At 38.6% G+C, this 16,411-nt stretch overlaps 6 protein-coding genes across 6 annotated transcripts; 5 read left to right on the top strand and 1 right to left on the bottom strand.

Annotated features, from left to right (window-relative positions):
* The first annotated feature begins 65 nt into the window (after nt 1-65).
* Nucleotides 66-1,457, top strand: LOC103842510 (protein RER1B). The gene is made up of 4 exons (XM_009119137.3): nt 66-252; nt 388-749; nt 820-1,000; nt 1,147-1,457. The coding sequence occupies exons 2-4, from the start codon at nt 409-411 to the stop codon at nt 1,198-1,200; spliced, it is 576 nt and encodes a 191-aa protein (XP_009117385.1). The 5' UTR covers nt 66-252; nt 388-408; the 3' UTR covers nt 1,201-1,457.
* Nucleotides 1,278-5,159, bottom strand: LOC103842766 (putative pectinesterase 11). Its single transcript, XM_009119430.2, has 5 exons — nt 3,784-5,159; nt 2,987-3,146; nt 2,599-2,787; nt 2,022-2,257; nt 1,278-1,933 (listed from the first exon to the last, which is right to left on the bottom strand). Exons 1-5 carry the CDS (start codon nt 4,302-4,304, stop codon nt 1,714-1,716), a joined length of 1,326 nt encoding a protein of 441 aa, XP_009117678.2. The 5' UTR covers nt 4,305-5,159; the 3' UTR covers nt 1,278-1,713.
* A 247-nt stretch (nt 5,160-5,406) lies between these two features.
* LOC103842508 (universal stress protein PHOS32) lies at nt 5,407-6,652 on the top strand. The gene is made up of 5 exons (XM_009119133.1): nt 5,407-5,741; nt 5,831-5,910; nt 5,992-6,110; nt 6,192-6,268; nt 6,366-6,652. The coding sequence occupies exons 1-5, from the start codon at nt 5,510-5,512 to the stop codon at nt 6,419-6,421; spliced, it is 564 nt and encodes a 187-aa protein (XP_009117381.1). The 5' UTR covers nt 5,407-5,509; the 3' UTR covers nt 6,422-6,652.
* Nucleotides 6,653-6,735: 83 nt separating this feature from the next.
* Nucleotides 6,736-10,267, top strand: LOC103842509 (protein transport protein SEC23). The gene is made up of 12 exons (XM_009119134.3): nt 6,736-7,517; nt 7,593-7,766; nt 7,847-8,008; nt 8,106-8,248; nt 8,330-8,405; nt 8,489-8,664; nt 8,757-8,838; nt 9,058-9,135; nt 9,206-9,367; nt 9,449-9,712; nt 9,799-9,903; nt 10,008-10,267. The coding sequence occupies exons 1-12, from the start codon at nt 6,795-6,797 to the stop codon at nt 10,140-10,142; spliced, it is 2,280 nt and encodes a 759-aa protein (XP_009117382.1). The 5' UTR covers nt 6,736-6,794; the 3' UTR covers nt 10,143-10,267.
* Nucleotides 10,268-10,398: 131 nt separating this feature from the next.
* Nucleotides 10,399-11,349, top strand: LOC103842507. The gene is made up of 3 exons (XM_009119132.3): nt 10,399-10,536; nt 10,839-11,024; nt 11,122-11,349. The coding sequence occupies exons 2-3, from the start codon at nt 10,845-10,847 to the stop codon at nt 11,179-11,181; spliced, it is 240 nt and encodes a 79-aa protein (XP_009117380.1). The 5' UTR covers nt 10,399-10,536; nt 10,839-10,844; the 3' UTR covers nt 11,182-11,349.
* Nucleotides 11,350-14,375: 3,026 nt separating this feature from the next.
* On the top strand, nt 14,376-16,318 carry LOC103842505 (alcohol dehydrogenase-like 4). The gene is made up of 6 exons (XM_009119130.3): nt 14,376-14,630; nt 14,717-14,853; nt 14,929-14,978; nt 15,070-15,401; nt 15,487-15,645; nt 15,723-16,318. The coding sequence occupies exons 1-6, from the start codon at nt 14,591-14,593 to the stop codon at nt 16,151-16,153; spliced, it is 1,149 nt and encodes a 382-aa protein (XP_009117378.1). The 5' UTR covers nt 14,376-14,590; the 3' UTR covers nt 16,154-16,318.
* Nucleotides 16,319-16,411: the final 93 nt, after the last annotated feature.

Here is a 16,411-nt window from a genome sequence, read left to right as displayed (position 1 = left end):
TTAGAGTATAAAAGAACATTCGGGGGCTAGACTGAAACAAACAAATATATTAGTGGCTTATGCGTAATTATGCAAAACCCACAAGCAAAACTAAAAATAAAAGAAAAGAAAAAGGAGAGCTTGTGATATATTCTTCATCTTCTTCGCATTGGTGTCCCCTTTAGCTCAGAATCAGATCCGCTTCCTTCGTCGAGGTCTCTTCCGGATCACCAGAGAAAGAAAGCTCTCTTTCATTCTTACTATTCAGCTTCCGTAAGTTCTTTTGAATCTCTCCCTTCTCCAATTACTCGCTGTTCCTTTCGGAACGATTCAGTTCCGATTTCAGATCTGACTTTCGCGATTCGATTGATTTCATTTGGCCTGAGTCTTTATCGAATCGATCTCTAGGGTTTTCAAGAAATCACCCAAATGGACGGAGGAGGTGACGTGGCAACGCCTGTACAAAAGCGAGCACACGAGGCGTGGAGGCTTTACAAATACTATCTCGACAAGACGACACCTCACTCAACCTACAGGTGGATCGGCACGCTCGTCGTCTTCCTCATCTACTGCTTGAGGGTTTTCTCAATTCACGGATTCTACATCATCTCATACGGCCTCGGCATCTACCTCCTCAACCTCCTCATCGGCTTCTTGTCCCCTCTCGTTGACCCTGAGCTCGATGCCTCTGATGGTGGTGCTTCTCTCCCCACTCGTGGCTCTGATGAGTTCAAGCCCTTTATCCGCCGACTCCCTGAGTTCAAATTCTGGTACTATACTACCCCTCTTTGCCTTTCTTGAAGAAAGAACAACACTGTGGCGTAATCTTACGTTCTGTAGGTACTCCATGACTAAGGCCTTCTGCATTGCCTTTCTGATGACGTTCTTCTCGGTCTTTGATGTTCCTGTCTTCTGGCCGATACTGCTTTGCTACTGGGTCGTTCTCTTTGTCCTCACCATGAGACGCCAGATCTCTCACATGATCAAGCACAAGTACATTCCTTTCAGCATCGGCAAACAGGTTTCTCTCTTTTCCACAGCCTTTGATTGTAATCCTTGAACTGTTTGTGGGGTCTATGGACTACAAAGGTCATCTTTCAGATTCATAGTAATGGCTTTAAGGGTAAAGTTGCTAACTTTATATCAAACGTTTGATCTCTGTGGCAGAAATATAGCGGGAGGAGATCTGGTGCTGGTAGTGGCGGCTCTCGTGCTGATTGATTGATCCAGAAGAAGGGGAAAATGGGAGATGGGGTTTAAACCATTTTGGAGTGTTTTGTAGTGATGAATTTTTTAAAATCAAATTCTTATTAGCTACCTATTGGGCAACAAGAAAGAAGGAAACAAAAGGGTGTGATTAGTTTAATCTGTTATATGTTGCAGGAAAAATGTTCTTTGTTAGTTCCCCTTTTAATCCTAAGCACTTTCTGTAAATATGGTTTTTACTTCTGTTTCGAAACAAATTCATTCCTTTGTTTGTCTTCTCAAAAAGTTTCATTTGTTTTAATCAATTTCTTTAATTTATGAATCTACTGTGGTTTACTATATACTATTATACCATACTGAATGGTGATAATCATTGGGTGGTTGTAGTTGTTCATTTACAGAGTATTGTATCACACGTCTTAAATATTATACAAACTATCACACACAGTTAATTACAGTCGATATGTTATATATACAAGGAAGAGTATTAATCATTTGTTTGACCAAAAAAAGAAAAGAAAGAGAGTATTAATTAATCAATTGATGGAACCAATTATTCTTTCGGGTTTGATTTGAGAGAGCAGCCTTGAAGTGAGAAGGCGCAGGTCGAAGCCAGTCTTTGCCGCCGATAAAATCTTTGCTCATGAAGACGGTAGCTTCCTCGTCAGATAATTGTTTCGACCATTTTACCCTCTCTCTCCTATCTGCTCCCGGACCGTAACATTTGTATTCACCATAATATACAGTACTGCACCATTATTAGTATACAGTAGTTAGTCCAAATATTATCATTACCTGCAACAACAAAAATGTAAAAGGTTTCAAATGATTTTTACTTGTTTTTACTCGAGTCTCCCCATTCGTTCCATCCTTGAGGTGCAACCACATCAGAGAAGAAGGAATAAGCAAAGACAACTCTAGAATAAGCTCCCCATGGTCTTCCCAAATACGTGGAGCCCGTACCGGTTAACTTGCATCCCAAGAATGAAAACCCTGATTTATCCGTCGCTGACGATCTCATTTGCGCCGTCATCGACCCATTATTCGGCGACAACGAGTGTAAATGACACTTCTGCGAAAAATGTATTTCATCAAAAAGCAAATTAAACTTGCAAGTTTAGTTAGAGAATAATCTACTATTCTCTTCAGCTAACATCTTTCTGTTATTTAAGTGTTCTATATTTCATGATTTATTTTAAGCTTATAGAGTGGTATACTATATACATATGCTGAAAAAAATACAAAACTTTTCTATATATAAATCTTACATGTTAACAGCTAGATCAGTAGATATCAAACAAAGTAACGGATCGAAAAGATGTGTAGAAAAAGTTTATTAAATATGTTGATATAGATATAACTTGATGTGTATAAATGAAAGTAATAATGTAAATGGTGATAGCTAGTACTTACTTCGTAGAGAGAAGATGCGCTTCCGCAAATGAAATCAGTGGCCCCTTCAATATAGCAGTTCTTGAAGTAATGGTTTCCATTGTCGTCGAGAAGAGTGTCTTGGTACGACATTATCACGCAGCCGTAGAACGCTGCATTATCCGCCGCCACTCGCAACGCAACCGCCTGTCCCGCTGTTCCAAACTTATTCTACTTTCAACAAAACAAAAAAGCACGTAAGATCAGTCTTTTGTAGTTTCCAAATATTTATTTTCATTTTACACTAGGTTTTTTTCATTTGTGTATAATCATTTTAGGAAGAATTTGTATTAATCGTAAACACCAGATACATACATAACAAATAAGTAAAATGTGCATATATAATATATATATGTGATGAGGATTTGACCTGAATAGTGAGAAATCGGCATACGAAGTCGGATGCGAAGACTGTGAGAGTGGATGACTCCAAAATGTCTTCACCATCGCTCCATATGAGAACTGTGGTGGAAGCTTTTGTTCCACTCAATGTTATGTAGGGTTTATCCGCAGGAATCACCACTTTTTCTCTGTTTCATAACATTAAACATTATAGATTTAGTTTGTCACGGAATCTGATTATGCTCATAGAACTAACTAGTCAGCAATAAAATAGTCAAATCTGTTCTAGAAAACACAAATTCACAAAGAAAAATAGAAGGTCGACGTCTAGTAATAAATTGCTAGCTAATTTTTTTCCATCTAAAATGAATAAGTTTTAGATTAAAAACATGTTACATAATCAGATTACAACCCATTTGAAAGCCATATATAGTGGATACATTTCGATGAAAAGAAAACATATATTTTGATATAAATATCTAACTGATAAAAAGATGATTCTACCACACAACATATACAAAAAAAGAATGAAAATAGTCTAAATTTTATATCAAATTAAGCATATCTATGTTTTAAAATATAATCAGTCTAAATCCTTAACTTTGAAAACTAATCACATGGTATAGAATTTTAATTACAAACCAAACTTTATCCATAAAGCTATTTGTATATTCAACAATATATAAACCTAAACAAAATGGTATACTTTCAATATCAATATATGCTATCCATATTTTTCTGATTATCTCTATATAGTTGCCCATATATATATCTATGTAATCATATAGTGTGTTTAATTATATATACAGAAAACAGTTTTTGTACCGGTAAACTCCAGGCTTGACCCAAATGAAATAAAGTTGAGAGTTGTTTAGATTGGGAGGGATAGAGTCAATTGCTTCTTGAATCTTATTGAAATCTCCTTTGCCTGATTGATCAACCCTTATTAGAATTGCAGTTGAAAAATCAACTGAAGACGAAGCAGAAGCCATGGAGGAAGATGTGATTAATGAGAGAATGAAAATATTGATGATTGTGATTTGATAATAAGTATCAATGTAATGTTTAGACTTTGTTTTATAAAGACCCATCTCGGCCATAGCGCATGTGAGGTATATCACGTCTTGGTGATTGTGCAGAGGCCAAGTAAAACAAAAACAAAAATAAAATAGAAATTGATAAACCAATTGGCTATAAGCAAGAGTGTGAGAACTAAGATATATAAAAGTTTCGTTTATACATAAAGAGATCTTTATATATATATCAATGGGTTGACTAAAAGTTGGATGATGTGATTGGAGTTGGCCAGCGGCCGATTTCTTATGATCGAAGTTGTAAGATTGCATTTTCGTCTCCAAAAGATTTTTATTTATCAGATTCAAAGTTAAAACTTTAAGATACAAAGTCTATACACACACTATATAGACGAACTTTTCTTGATACGAATCTATGCAATATACAGCTGACAATATATCTACATGCATCAATATTTGACGTATGCTTCTTTAATTTGCTTATAAGTTATGTGGAATAGAAGAGCATGGCAGAACGTTTTTCATTTATGCATAGCTGCTAAAACGACACTAGCAACTTCACATTTGGTTTAGAAGACCATAAACAATGATTAAGTCTAATGGGTCCACGGTTTCCTATTACGATTAGTTTGGTCAACCGTACGCATTCTTTGCTTCCATTCATTATAGGCTTTTTGTTTCGTTGGTAAAATGATTTTAACTCTTTATGTATAGCAAATTAGATTTTATTATTCGTCTTCCTTATAAAAGACATACCAAAGTAACTTGATAATATACTTACTTTGGATAAACTTTACGTGTTAGGTTGGCGGCTTGCATGCTTCCCGCATTAGTATTAGTAGGCTATTAGCAATGAAAAAGATATCTATAACGCGTAATCATATTTGACCCCGCCATAATCCAAGGTTTCCATGAAGGGAAAGTATATAAAACCGAAAATGTAAATGGGCCAAAATCAAAAGTTAAGGCCCATATAAACGAAAGGGTTCATCAGCTAGCCACAGAAACTGACAAGCCATATAAGCCTATGAGCTTTGTTACTGTCGCTTGAAGTAACCAATCCTCATTATATATATCCAACGTGCAACACGAGACAGTTGACCAAAAATAAAGAATAGTCAAAGGTCAAGGAAAATTTGTTCACAGTTCGGGTTATTACTTTGATTGTATAGGTTTTGAGATTTTTTTCATTACGTGGATGGATGGATTGGATACACATGACTTTGTACACAATATTGTCAATTCAAATTATTAGTACGAATTACACAATACACGAAACAGATAAACTCATAGCTGAATTAATTTTATTTTTAAACTAGTAATTAAAAAGGTCTAATTATAATGATTAGTTCTTCTTCTGGAACGCCGCCGACATAATAAACTGTAGGGGTGGGGACTCACCACGACGCGTCAAAAAGCAACCAAAAAATATCAAAATCAAACATGTAAGAATCGCAACACGCAACTCTCTTCTTTAAATCTCAAAAACCAATCAAACTCCCCCAACCCATTTATCGATGGAGCCTTTGATGGAAGACGAAGAGTTCAGTCTTAGGGAAGTGGTGTTGCCGTCGCTGATCCCGGTCGTGCCGGAGCCGGAGCTAGAGAGGGAGGACGGAGAGAGGAGGAGAGGGAGAGATGTAATCATAGCCGTTGATCATGGTCCCAACAGCAAACACGCTTTCGATTGGGCTCTCGTTCATTTCTGCCGCCTCGCCGATACCATTCACCTCGTCCACGCCGTCTCGAGTTCGTTCTCCCCCATCTTTTGTTGGCTCAAATGTGAATAGTAGATCTGATATGTTGAATTTTTTTATTTAATTCTTACTTTTACATAGGTGTTAAGAACGATGTAGTGTACGAGATGAGCCAAGCTCTCATGGAGAAACTTGCTGTTGAGGCGTTTCAAGTTGCTATGGTATGAGAAGAAACTGTTCCTTGATTGCTAAGTTAGGGTCTGAGAAATAAATCTAATTCAGTTAGGTTTGTAATGTTGTAGGTGAAGAGTGTGGCTCGTGTTGTTGAAGGAGAAGCAGGTAAAGTAATCTGCAAGGAAGCAGAGAGATTGAAGCCTGCGGCTGTCATCATGGGTACACGAGGCCGGAGCTTAGTAAGAAGGTTAGATAAGTTATATATATTTGAGAAGAAAATACTAATTGTGTGATCTTTGTCTTGATTCTGCTTTGGGATTCTATGCAGTGTGCTACAAGGGAGTGTAAGCGAGTATTGTTTCCACAATTGCAAATCCGCTCCTGTCATTATTGTTCCTGGGAAAGGTACGTTCACATATCAATCAATCAATGTAGTGATTTTTTTTCACACAGTTTGTTTGTTTTGTATTAACTAAAACCTTTGTGTGTTGTTGTAAAGCAGAAGCTGGAGACGAATCGATTGTAAGTTGGACAAAATCAGGAGATCCTAAACCCTGAAGAAAAAGAAGCTCTCAAGTCTCTTTGTACCTTGTATCTTTCTCACTGTAGTTGAAGTCATTGTTTCAGAATGTGTTGTAGAACTTTGAAGTAATTTCTTCTTCCTTGTGTGTGTGTGTGTGTGTTTTGTAGTTTCAAGTTTTGTGTATAAAAAACATTTGTTATGTGTATTGCAATGGTGTTACGATGTTTCTCAGAAATCGAATTGTGAGATTAGTCTTGCAAAATTAATCGAAGAAGCTTCTCTCTCTGCCAGCGATGATGAATATTTATATATTTTCCATCTAGCACTCGAGGAAAATCGCTACTCCTTGACTTTCGTTTGCTCTCTTAGGCATTTGATCGAACACTTAGTGTGTGTAAGTCTCCGAGCATGGCAGAGTTCGCAGAGCTCGAAGCTCAAGACGGAGTTAGAATGCCATGGAACATCATCCCCGTCGCAACCACCAAGGACCAACCCATCGACTCCGAGATCCCAGTTTCCGCCATCTACACACCTCTCGCCCCCTCCACCCCTCTCCTCCCTTACGCTCCCCTCCGCTGCCGCACCTGCCGCTCCGTCTTAAACCCTTACTCCGTCGTCGACTTCTCCGCCTCCACATGGGGCTGCCCTTTCTGCTTCAATCGCAACCCCTTCCCGTCGACTTACTCCTCGATCTCCGATACCAATCTCCCCCCGGAGCTTTTCCCTCACTCCACAACCGTCGAGTATCTCTCCGACTCCTTCTCCTCTCCCCCTCCTCCCGTCTTCCTCTTCGTCGTTGACACTTGCCTCTTCTCCGACGAACTCGATTTCCTCAGATCGTCTCTCTCCCAAGCCCTCGATCTCATCCCCGACGCCTCCGTCGTCGGACTCATCGCCTTCGATTCGTTGGTCCGCGTCTACGAGCTCGGGTTCCCTCACTGCACCAAATCTTACTTCTTCCATGGGAACAAAGACTGTTCCAAAGATCAGCTCCTTGATCAGCTCTCTTTCTTCGTCAAGAGCCCTAAACCTTCTTCCGGCGTCATCGCCGGCGTTCGTGACGGTCTCTCCGCCGAAGACATTGCTCGGTTTCTCCCACCAGCTGCCGATTGCCAGTTTACTCTCCACTCCGTTCGTAAAATCGAATCCTTTTCTTAGACTTATCATAATCTGTTCATCTGTTAACTTACTTTGATTTGCTTTTAGGTTCTTGAGGAGCTTGGAAGCAGCCAGTGGCCGGCTGCACCTGATCACCGCCCTGGGAGGTGCACTGGTGTTGCGCTTCGTATAGCTGCTTGTCTCTTAGGAGCTTGCTTTCCTGGCTCCGCTGCTAGAATCATGGCTTTTGTTGGTGGACCTTCCACTCTAGGCCCTGGAGCTGTAAGTCCTTTTCTCCTTACTCTCTGTTTGGAATCTTGGTGGCTAGCTCAAGATCTTCCTCCTATGCCTTTTTTTTGTAGATTGTTTCTCCGGAGCTTTCGGAACCAATCCGTTCTCATAAGGACATTGGTAAAGATTCTGCTCCGTGTTATCAAGAAGCTGTTGAGTTCTATGAGAAGCTCGCGAAACAACTTGTTCATCAAGGCCATGTTCTTGATGTTTTCGCGAGTTCTGTTGATCAGGTGATTTGGACTGAGAGAAATTTGTTTAGTAATGTTTTTTTTTTTTTGCGTGTTTTGGTAGCTGCTTTTTTAATATAAGTTTGTGCATTTTGTAAAGGTTGGCATAGCTGAGATGAAAGTTGCAGTTGAGCAGACAGGTGGATTTGTGGTGCTTGCTGAAAGTTTTGGCCATTCGGTGTTTAGGGATTCTCTCAAGCGAGTGTTTCAGTCAGGTGAAAATGATCTAGGCTTGTCCTCATGGTAATGGCTTACCTATCTTTCTTATCTGCTGTGTTCATCTTCAGTGATTTAGTTTCTGATAGTTGGATTCTTTTCTTTCAGTGGTATATTTGAAATTAACTGCTCAAAGGGTGTCAAAGTTCAGGGAGTTATTGGCCCTTGCGCATCTCTCGAAAAGGTATCATTCAAATGTGTGAAGCTATCTTTGTTTCCTTATGTTCGTTGTGATTAAGAAGTTTATTTTTCGATGATTGTTTACAGAAAGGACCATTATGCTCTGACACTGGCATCGGTCAGGGCCACACAAGCGCATGGAAGATGTGTGGCCTTGATAAAAGTACTTCCGTATGTTTAGTTTTTGAGATTGCTAAAAGGGAGACAGCTGATGTCGTTTTGCAGTCGCAGATCAATCAGTTCTACTTCCAGTTTTTAACATAGTAAGGAATCTGAAGCTTTTCCATCTAAAATTGCAAGTTATGGACGGAGAGGTGGAGACCCTTTGTACTTATGAAATTTTATGTTTCTGTAGTTATCAGCACTCGAATGGTCAAACGAGGCTCCGGGTTACAACTCTTTCAAGAAGATGGGTCATGGGAACTGAAAACTTACAGGCAAGTTTTGAGTAGTATGTTTATGATATATACAATCTTATGAGAACGGTGGATCTATATTGCTTGTTTCATTAGCTTTTTTTTGTGAGAAGAACTAGTTTTGCTCTGAGAATGTGAACTTCAGTAGTTTCTTCTTTATTATATTTCAGATTTGAGAAGTTATGTTTCTATCTTCATATATCTATGATCTCACTGTTCCTCAAAATTTGCTTAGTATAGGAGTTAACAAATGGATTTGACCAAGAAGCAGCTGCTGTAGTTATGGCACGACTTATTTCTTTCAAAATGGAGACTCAGGTACTTGTTGGTAGCTAGATTATTATAATAAGCTGAATATCTGCTAGATCACTTGCTTCTTATTTCACAGCCTGAGTTTAATCCCCAACGGTGGGCGGACAAAGCTTTAGTAAATCTATGCTCCCGGTTTGGAGAGTACCAAAAGGGCAATGCTTCTTCATTTAACCTACCTTCTCAGTTATCAAACTTCCCTCAGTTTGTGTTCCACTTGCGCCGTTCTCAGTTTGTTCAGGTACAGTCTGCTTTCACTGTCCATAAGAGGCTGAGGTTATTGTAACGATCCTTAAGCACAGTTTGGCTTCTCCTTTTGTAGGTCTTCAACAACAGCCCAGACGAGACAGCATATTTTCGAATGATATTGAACCGAGAGAACGTTTCGAATTCAATCGTGATGATTCAACCTTCGCTGGTTTCTTTCACATTCAATTCACAGCCAGAACCAATTCCTCTTGATGTGGCATCCATTGCAGCTGATAGAATCCTACTTCTGGATGCGTACTTCACACTCGTAATATTTCACGGTGCTACAATCGCTCAATGGAGAAAAGCTGGATACCATCATCAACCTGAGCACCAGGTACACATTATCATCCATAATCTTAAAAGATAAAGATGAATAATAAAAAAAAAAGGCTGTCTAGAGTCTGATATTCTCTTTGCCAGGCACTTGTGCATCTGTTGCAGTCCCCACGAGACTATTCAGATACAATAATAAACGAAAGGTTTCCCATTCCGCGTCTTGTCATATGTGATCAATATGGTTCACAGGTACAATCTCCTGAGTAGTAAAATCAACTCATGTTTCTCTGAGATGGATTGCTATATCTAATGGTGTGTTGGTTCTTTTGGCTTGTGGTTGTGCATTTGGGCAGGCTCGTTTTCTACTAGCAAAACTGAATCCTTCATCAGATGGAAATGGTCCTTTTTCCGGAGGGAGTAATGTATTTACAGATGATGTTAGCTTGTCTGTGTTTCTTGATCATCTTCGAAGACTCATTGTTCATTAGAGAGACCCTTTTTTGTCGTACAGATTGTTTTGTATGTTCTTTCTAACAGAATGTTGTAACATTTGTATAAACAAAAATAATAAAAGTTTTTAAAAGTTGAAGGACCAAAATTGAATTTTACAACAGTGTATCTTTTAAATGCTTAAAAAAGTTAAAAAGGGGTCACGGTTTAAACTTATGCGGTTTGATTGGAATGGGCCTCGGCCCACTATAGGGAGATTTTTCCGTTTTTTTTCTATATGCCTTGTTGGCCAAGGTGATTTGCGTGTTGTACCCGCAGAGGAAAAGTGTGTATATATACAGATATCGACTCTCAGCTTGCAGAGAGAAAGGAAAGAGAAGCAGAGAAACTAGGAAAAAGAAGAGACTTCTTTGCAGAGAAACCCTGATTCAGGTAAACTTTTATTTTCGGTTCTCATCATTAAATTTTCTCTTTTATGAAATCAAAGAGAAGTTGAATTACTGATAATAGTTCCTGTTTGAGAATCATCGCTGCGAGTTTTGAGTTTTTTTTTCGGTTTTAGTTAATACTCTTCTGTTAGCAATTGAATCGAACACTTGGTGGGTATTGTCATGCTTACAGTAATCGTTGTGAAATTGCAGCGTTGATCTTTGGAGGTTTTGCTTTTAGCTTCTTGTGTGTTGTTTTTTTGGGGTTTCACCTTGGATTGAATATTGCTTTTCGCTTAACAACAGGAAGAGATGGATAGCCAGAAGGAGAAGGAGCCAAAAGCTGCAGTTTCTACGACATCTTCTTCTTGCAGGAAGTATGTCAATGATGACAACGCCACTTTCCTTGCAAACCTCAAAGACCACTTCAACGAGTTCCTCAATGCCTCTATGGATGAACACAAAACTTGCTTCAAAAACACCATCGACAAGGTTCCTTTCTTTCTCTAACTCTCTTGCTTGGATTTGGCCTTTTTGCTTATTCTTAAAATCATTATTAACTTATCTTATTTATGTCAACCTCTTTTAGATATTCGGGAGGTCAAAGGAGGTTGAGACTAAGGAAGTCGAGAGTCGCCCTCCTCTTTAGGCAGCAGATGTTCTGTTGAAGTTTCATTCTTGTCTGAGCTTCAATGTTCCTTTTGCTTTTTTATTATCTTAGCTGAACTTGTTTCTATCATGTTGCAAAAATTGGGTGTTAATATAATCAAAGAACCCGCTTTCTAACCCTTTTTAAAAGGTTCTCGTTCTTAATTCACTTTGATTTACTATCCATAAGGCTTAATCAAACCTCCTACCATCTTTGCAAATATGAATACAATCTCCTATCTTCTTTAGTCACACTTTGTGCAATATCTCATGCAATAGTGTTAGCTCGCATGACAATCTCTAATTACGAACCTCTTAAGAAGACCATGTATTTGAGTGGAGTCTAACAGACCAGTGAGCAAAATCAGGCTGTTTTCGAATCAAGAATAAATGACACCAGCGTCAAAATTTGACGCATGTACGAAAAGCTTATTATTATCTATCCCTTGTAAGAGAATGACCCTCAAAATGTTTCATACTACAGATCTTTTGCCCTTTGCAATCTCTTGTATTAGAAGTTTAAATTTCCTTTGCAGACCAAGTTTGTATGATGTGCAAAAACACTGTTCAAGTGTGTGTATTAATGTAATTACAGAACCGGCTAGGGGGTAATATAAATTATTGTATGTAATGGTTAGTTTTGTAAGTTTACCTGAATCATTATAGTGATAGATTATAATACAAAGTCCTAGACATGATGATCTATATCACTAAAAAGATGTGTTTAGCTTCTTGATTAGGGGTGTTCAAATTTTTCGGTTTCAGCCTCTTTTTTCGGGCTATTTGGTTTTTCGGTTTTAAAAATTAGCTACCATGTTGAAAACTAAAATTATATATAATTTGATTTGGTTCGCCGTAAATACCATTAGTTTTTGGGTTATTCTATTTTATATATTTAGTGAATTTTAGTTTACAAGATTAAAAATCAAATTTTTTTTACTAGATTTAAAAACCTCTGTTCTTTCTCCAAATTTTTTCAAATTGTCTTCTTCGGATTTCTGACTTGACTGATTCCATAGAGCCGGAGTCGATCTTTGCCTTGTGTTTTTTTTCCTGCATCTCTTCGGTTTAGATCTCGTTCTATTTAACAGTCAGATTTATCTATATCTTCGATCTAGCCTTTGTTTTTTCTAGGGAATGAGATTTTGTTTGATCTTCTTAAGTAATAACCTTTCGTGCTATCAATATTCGGAGGTATAATTTCAGTTGTAAGAGAATAAATTTATTTATTTTCATAAAATTTCGATTTCACTTCTAATTTTTGAAGTGGGAAATGGACATACAACGAATCTTTCGGGCTGCCTGAGATGGAATTTCAGTAGTTCTAAGGATTGTCCTCAACTTCTTCTTGAAGAATTTTAAGTTTACATTTGACATCATGAGGTTTGAAGAAATTGCACACCTATCTTTTGATACGTGAGCTCAAAGCTTCAAATTTCCTTTTTACGTCGGTGGAAATATTTTCAAAGTTATAGCTTCAAATTTCCTTTTACGCCGGTGAAAAATATTTTTACTGAAAAGAGTTACTCCATTTTTGATACTTTTCTTTTTCAATGTTATCTATCTAGAGATAAGACAGACGAAAACAAAGAGCATTAAATAGATGGGGACATTCCATAACTCACATACAATTGAATACCCAATTAAATGAGGAGAGCATTACATGTAGACATACTTTGGGCTGGGTATATAACACTTTAAGGTACTTTATGCTGGTGGTGTACTTTTGGCCTTCTGTGTTGAGTTGAGATTCCCATCATACCCCTGTGAGTATTAATAGTTACGACCAAGTTTATAAAAGGTAAACACTAGTTAGAGTTCTCTTGTTGCAATTAATTGGTAACTTTATTGAGTGGTGGACTTTCGTAATAGCCGTTGGATTAAAGATAATAAAGAGAAATCTGAGGGCTGAGGTTAGTAAGTATTATGCGTTTCTTCTTGCTAGTGTTCGAACACACACACACGTTTTGTTCTGGATAAGGTGTGGTCAAGAGATTAATGGTTGACGACATAATTTTGTATGCAGGTTTGGTGTGGTCAAGAGAGGTAGTGATGTGGGCAGAGTTAGAAGTGTTGAGGTCATGGCTAGAGAGTGTGTGGTCGTGGCCAGAGATCGTGTGGTCATGGTTAGAAACCGTGTGGTTAAAGTTACGTAGAACATTCCTAGGGAGATAGAGGATGTTGGGTCTGAAGTAGATCTTCTATTGTTTCCTTGGATACCTGTTAGTGATGAAGAGCCGTTCAAGTAGATGTGAGATTTAAGAACAGTTAGATTTAGAATTTGAGACATCAAAAGTAGAGAAAAATACAAAAATTGGAGAAGATGTGTAAGGCAACAAATGCTTTTTGGTTTGGAGTAGATGTTCAATCTTCTCCTGGGATATCTGTCAGTAGCAAAGAGTCGTTCGGGTAGATTGGAATCTCGGCGGGAAGTGTCGCTGTTATCTACGGCCACATGAAGGTAGAGTGGAAATTAGATGAGATTTAGGGTTTACAACATAGTAATAGATCTGAAATTGTGACAATTAAAGAAAGTTAAAACCTGTCATTTTTGGGGAAGAAGCCAGATATTGATTCGGTTTGGCAACCGCAAATCTTCGCCGGACTATGACACAATCAAGTAGACGCGACTGGTTTCGTATCGTGATTGATGTCGAAGAGAAACAGTATAATTGATGGTGGATTTGATTGAGGAAGAAGGAGAACATAGACTACTCAATTGGAAATGGAGAATTCAATCGGTTTGATGAGTTCAAGAAATTAGAGTTTTGGAGAAAATTAGCTTTGGCAAAATAATGAAAAAGAAAGTGCTTAATTATGAAAAAAAGGAGAAAAGTAAATAGATAATGACCGGTCCTAGTTTGCTCGATTTAGAATACAAAGGGTATTGGTGACTTTTCATTGCTTAGAAGTACCTCACATGCTGTAAGTATGTCAAAGTGTAATGGGGAGGCTTAGAAGTATGTCTAAGGGTAATATTTTCTTAAATGAGCGAGGGAATGGTCAAATTAGAAGTCCGAAAGAATACGTAACAAGTTGAAACGGAACATAGACTACGTCTTTCAACCCCGGAGAACATTCCTAATGACTAGGGTCAAATGCACAAAAGTATTAGGTTGGGGCTCTGATCCAATTGCCATTTTCTGCATTAGATACAAAATAAAATAGATGCATTCAATATTGTTATTGCATATGGCTTGTCACTTAGTTGCAGAATACTCTTCAAGTCTCCTCTTGTGTCAAAGTCTTGGATGTTAGTTGATTGAAAAGTCTGTATAACAAGAAAAAAAAATTTAACTAACTGTAAGTAATTAATGAACTTAATTATCTGGTGAGAAAATGTTCCTATATATATATTCAGCTCAGTACCTACTTTCAACTATCAGAGCCAACAATAACTAAGGAGAGTCATGCGGATGGAAACACAAGGCAAAGTTATCACTTGCAGAGGTAATTTACAATGATGTTTATATGTATGTATAAGTCTAACGCTAAGCTAAAATTAATATGATGAGTGTTAATGAATGAATGAACAGCGGCTGTGGCATGGGGAGCAGGAGAAGCTCTAGTGATGGAGGATGTAAAAGTGGATCCTCCTCAGAGATTGGAAGTTAGACTACGAATCCTCTTCACTTCCATCTGTCACACTGATCTTAGCGCATGGAAAGGCGAGGTTACTTACTCTCTCTTTTTCTCTTCTTCTTCTTGAAGTCTCCTTTTAATTTTCTTATATCTGTCTGTTGGTCAGAACGAGGCTCAGCAAGCATACCCTCGAATCCTTGGTCATGAGGCTGCAGGGTAATTAGTCCAATACATTTTTTTGGATAAAATACTAATATATCTTGTTGTCTCATTATTATTATTTTGTTTTCCCAATGGATGGAAACAGGATAGTGGAGAGCGTAGGGGAAGGAGTGGAAGATATGAAGGCAGGGGATCATGTGCTCCCTATTTTCACCGGAGAATGTGGTGATTGCAGAGTCTGTAAACGAGACGGAGCCAATCTTTGCGAGAGGTTCCGAGTGGATCCAATGAAGAAAGTGATGGTAGGTGATGGGAAGACCAGATTCTTCACCAGCAAAGACAACAAGCCCATCTACCATTTTCTTAACACATCCACCTTCTCCGAGTACACCGTCATAGACTCGGCCTGTGTGGTGAAGGTGGACCCTCGGTTTCCTCTAGAGAAGATGAGCCTCCTCAGCTGCGGTGTCTCAACTGGTAACCAACATAATTATGTGTGACATGACGTAGTGGTTGTATTTATTTAATAAATGGGACAAGTAATGTTTTGTGTTTAATGAAGGAGTGGGTGCGGCCTGGAACGTGGCTGATATTCAGCCTGGCTCCACCGTCGCTATCTTTGGGCTGGGCGCTGTTGGGCTTGCGGTAGCTGAGGGTGCAAGAGCAAAGGGGGCCTCAAAAATCATTGGGATCGACGTCAACCCTGACAAGTTCTCATTAGGTATAATACATTATCTTTTATGAGATTTAATACATATATTAATCGAATTATATAATAGGTGAACTTGCATTAAACAGGGAGAGAAGTAGGGATAAGTGAGTTCATAAACCCAAAGGAGAGTGACAAGACGGTTCATGAGAGGGTGATGGAGATAACTGAGGGAGGAGTTGAGTACAGCTTCGAGTGTGCGGGAAGAATTGAAGCACTTCGAGAAGCTTTTTTATCTACAAACTCGGGAGTGGGAGTGACAGTGTTGCTTGGCGTTCACGCAAGCCCACAGCTTCTACCTATCCATCCCATGGAGCTCTTCCAAGGCAGATCAATCACTGCCTCTGTTTTTGGAGGTTTCAAACCCAAAACACAGTTGCCTCTTCTATTCACACAGTGCCTCCAAGGCCAGCTCAATCTAGACCTCTTCATCTCTCACCAGCTTCCTTTCAGTGATATTAACGAAGCTATGCAGCTCCTACATCAGGGCAAGGCTCTCCGTTGTCTTCTCCGCCTCTGATCATTTCTTTCATATTCATGTGTTTACAAGTTGTGGTGATGATTTTATTACAAAAGTTAAGTTGTGGTGATGATGATTTGATTATGGTTTCCTGCTGTATTACCTTTGTTGGGTCCACCTCCATTCCTACACTTAATTGTCCTTTTGGTCACAATACTTCATAAATGCGAAACCCACAACTCTTTTAAATGGCCACGAAACTCCATGTGGTCTCTGTTAAATCTAACGGGTCGTTGATGGTTGATCACCACCAACCCT

This window comes from Brassica rapa, chromosome A09 (genome assembly GCF_000309985.2).
Source record: "Brassica rapa cultivar Chiifu-401-42 chromosome A09, CAAS_Brap_v3.01, whole genome shotgun sequence".
Lineage (NCBI taxonomy): Eukaryota > Viridiplantae > Streptophyta > Magnoliopsida > Brassicales > Brassicaceae > Brassica > Brassica rapa.
The sequence above is the reverse complement of the archived record's forward strand: the minus strand, read 5'-3'. Positions and strand labels throughout refer to the sequence as shown.

What these genes read in the sequence shown, in the direction of transcription:
- LOC103842510 (XM_009119137.3), top strand. Translation starts at nt 409, where the DNA reads ATGGACGGAGGAGGTGACGTGGCAACGCCTGTACAAAAGCGAGCACAC. An exon ending in CTCCCTGAGTTCAAATTCTG is followed by an intron (nt 750 to 819) that starts GTACTATACTAC and finishes TACGTTCTGTAG; the next exon opens with GTACTCCATGACTAAGGCCT. An exon ending in CTTTCAGCATCGGCAAACAG is followed by an intron (nt 1,001 to 1,146) that starts GTTTCTCTCTTT and finishes TCTCTGTGGCAG; the next exon opens with AAATATAGCGGGAGGAGATC.
- LOC103842766 (XM_009119430.2), bottom strand. Translation starts at nt 4,304, where the DNA reads ATGCAATCTTACAACTTCGATCATAAGAAATCGGCCGCTGGCCAACTC. An exon ending in GTCAAGCCTGGAGTTTACCG is followed by an intron (nt 3,147 to 3,783) that starts GTACAAAAACTG and finishes GTTATGAAACAG; the next exon opens with AGAAAAAGTGGTGATTCCTG. An exon ending in GCGCATCTTCTCTCTACGAA is followed by an intron (nt 2,258 to 2,598) that starts GTAAGTACTAGC and finishes CATTTTTCGCAG; the next exon opens with AAGTGTCATTTACACTCGTT.
- LOC103842508 (XM_009119133.1), top strand. Translation starts at nt 5,510, where the DNA reads ATGGAGCCTTTGATGGAAGACGAAGAGTTCAGTCTTAGGGAAGTGGTG. An exon ending in AGGCGTTTCAAGTTGCTATG is followed by an intron (nt 5,911 to 5,991) that starts GTATGAGAAGAA and finishes GTAATGTTGTAG; the next exon opens with GTGAAGAGTGTGGCTCGTGT. An exon ending in CATTATTGTTCCTGGGAAAG is followed by an intron (nt 6,269 to 6,365) that starts GTACGTTCACAT and finishes GTTGTAAAGCAG; the next exon opens with AAGCTGGAGACGAATCGATT.
- LOC103842509 (XM_009119134.3), top strand. Translation starts at nt 6,795, where the DNA reads ATGGCAGAGTTCGCAGAGCTCGAAGCTCAAGACGGAGTTAGAATGCCA. An exon ending in TGGGAACTGAAAACTTACAG is followed by an intron (nt 8,839 to 9,057) that starts GCAAGTTTTGAG and finishes TGCTTAGTATAG; the next exon opens with GAGTTAACAAATGGATTTGA. An exon ending in GTGATCAATATGGTTCACAG is followed by an intron (nt 9,904 to 10,007) that starts GTACAATCTCCT and finishes GCATTTGGGCAG; the next exon opens with GCTCGTTTTCTACTAGCAAA.
- LOC103842507 (XM_009119132.3), top strand. Translation starts at nt 10,845, where the DNA reads ATGGATAGCCAGAAGGAGAAGGAGCCAAAAGCTGCAGTTTCTACGACA. An exon ending in TCAAAAACACCATCGACAAG is followed by an intron (nt 11,025 to 11,121) that starts GTTCCTTTCTTT and finishes AACCTCTTTTAG; the next exon opens with ATATTCGGGAGGTCAAAGGA.
- LOC103842505 (XM_009119130.3), top strand. Translation starts at nt 14,591, where the DNA reads ATGCGGATGGAAACACAAGGCAAAGTTATCACTTGCAGAG. An exon ending in TTAGCGCATGGAAAGGCGAG is followed by an intron (nt 14,854 to 14,928) that starts GTTACTTACTCT and finishes TCTGTTGGTCAG; the next exon opens with AACGAGGCTCAGCAAGCATA. An exon ending in CAGCTGCGGTGTCTCAACTG is followed by an intron (nt 15,402 to 15,486) that starts GTAACCAACATA and finishes TGTTTAATGAAG; the next exon opens with GAGTGGGTGCGGCCTGGAAC.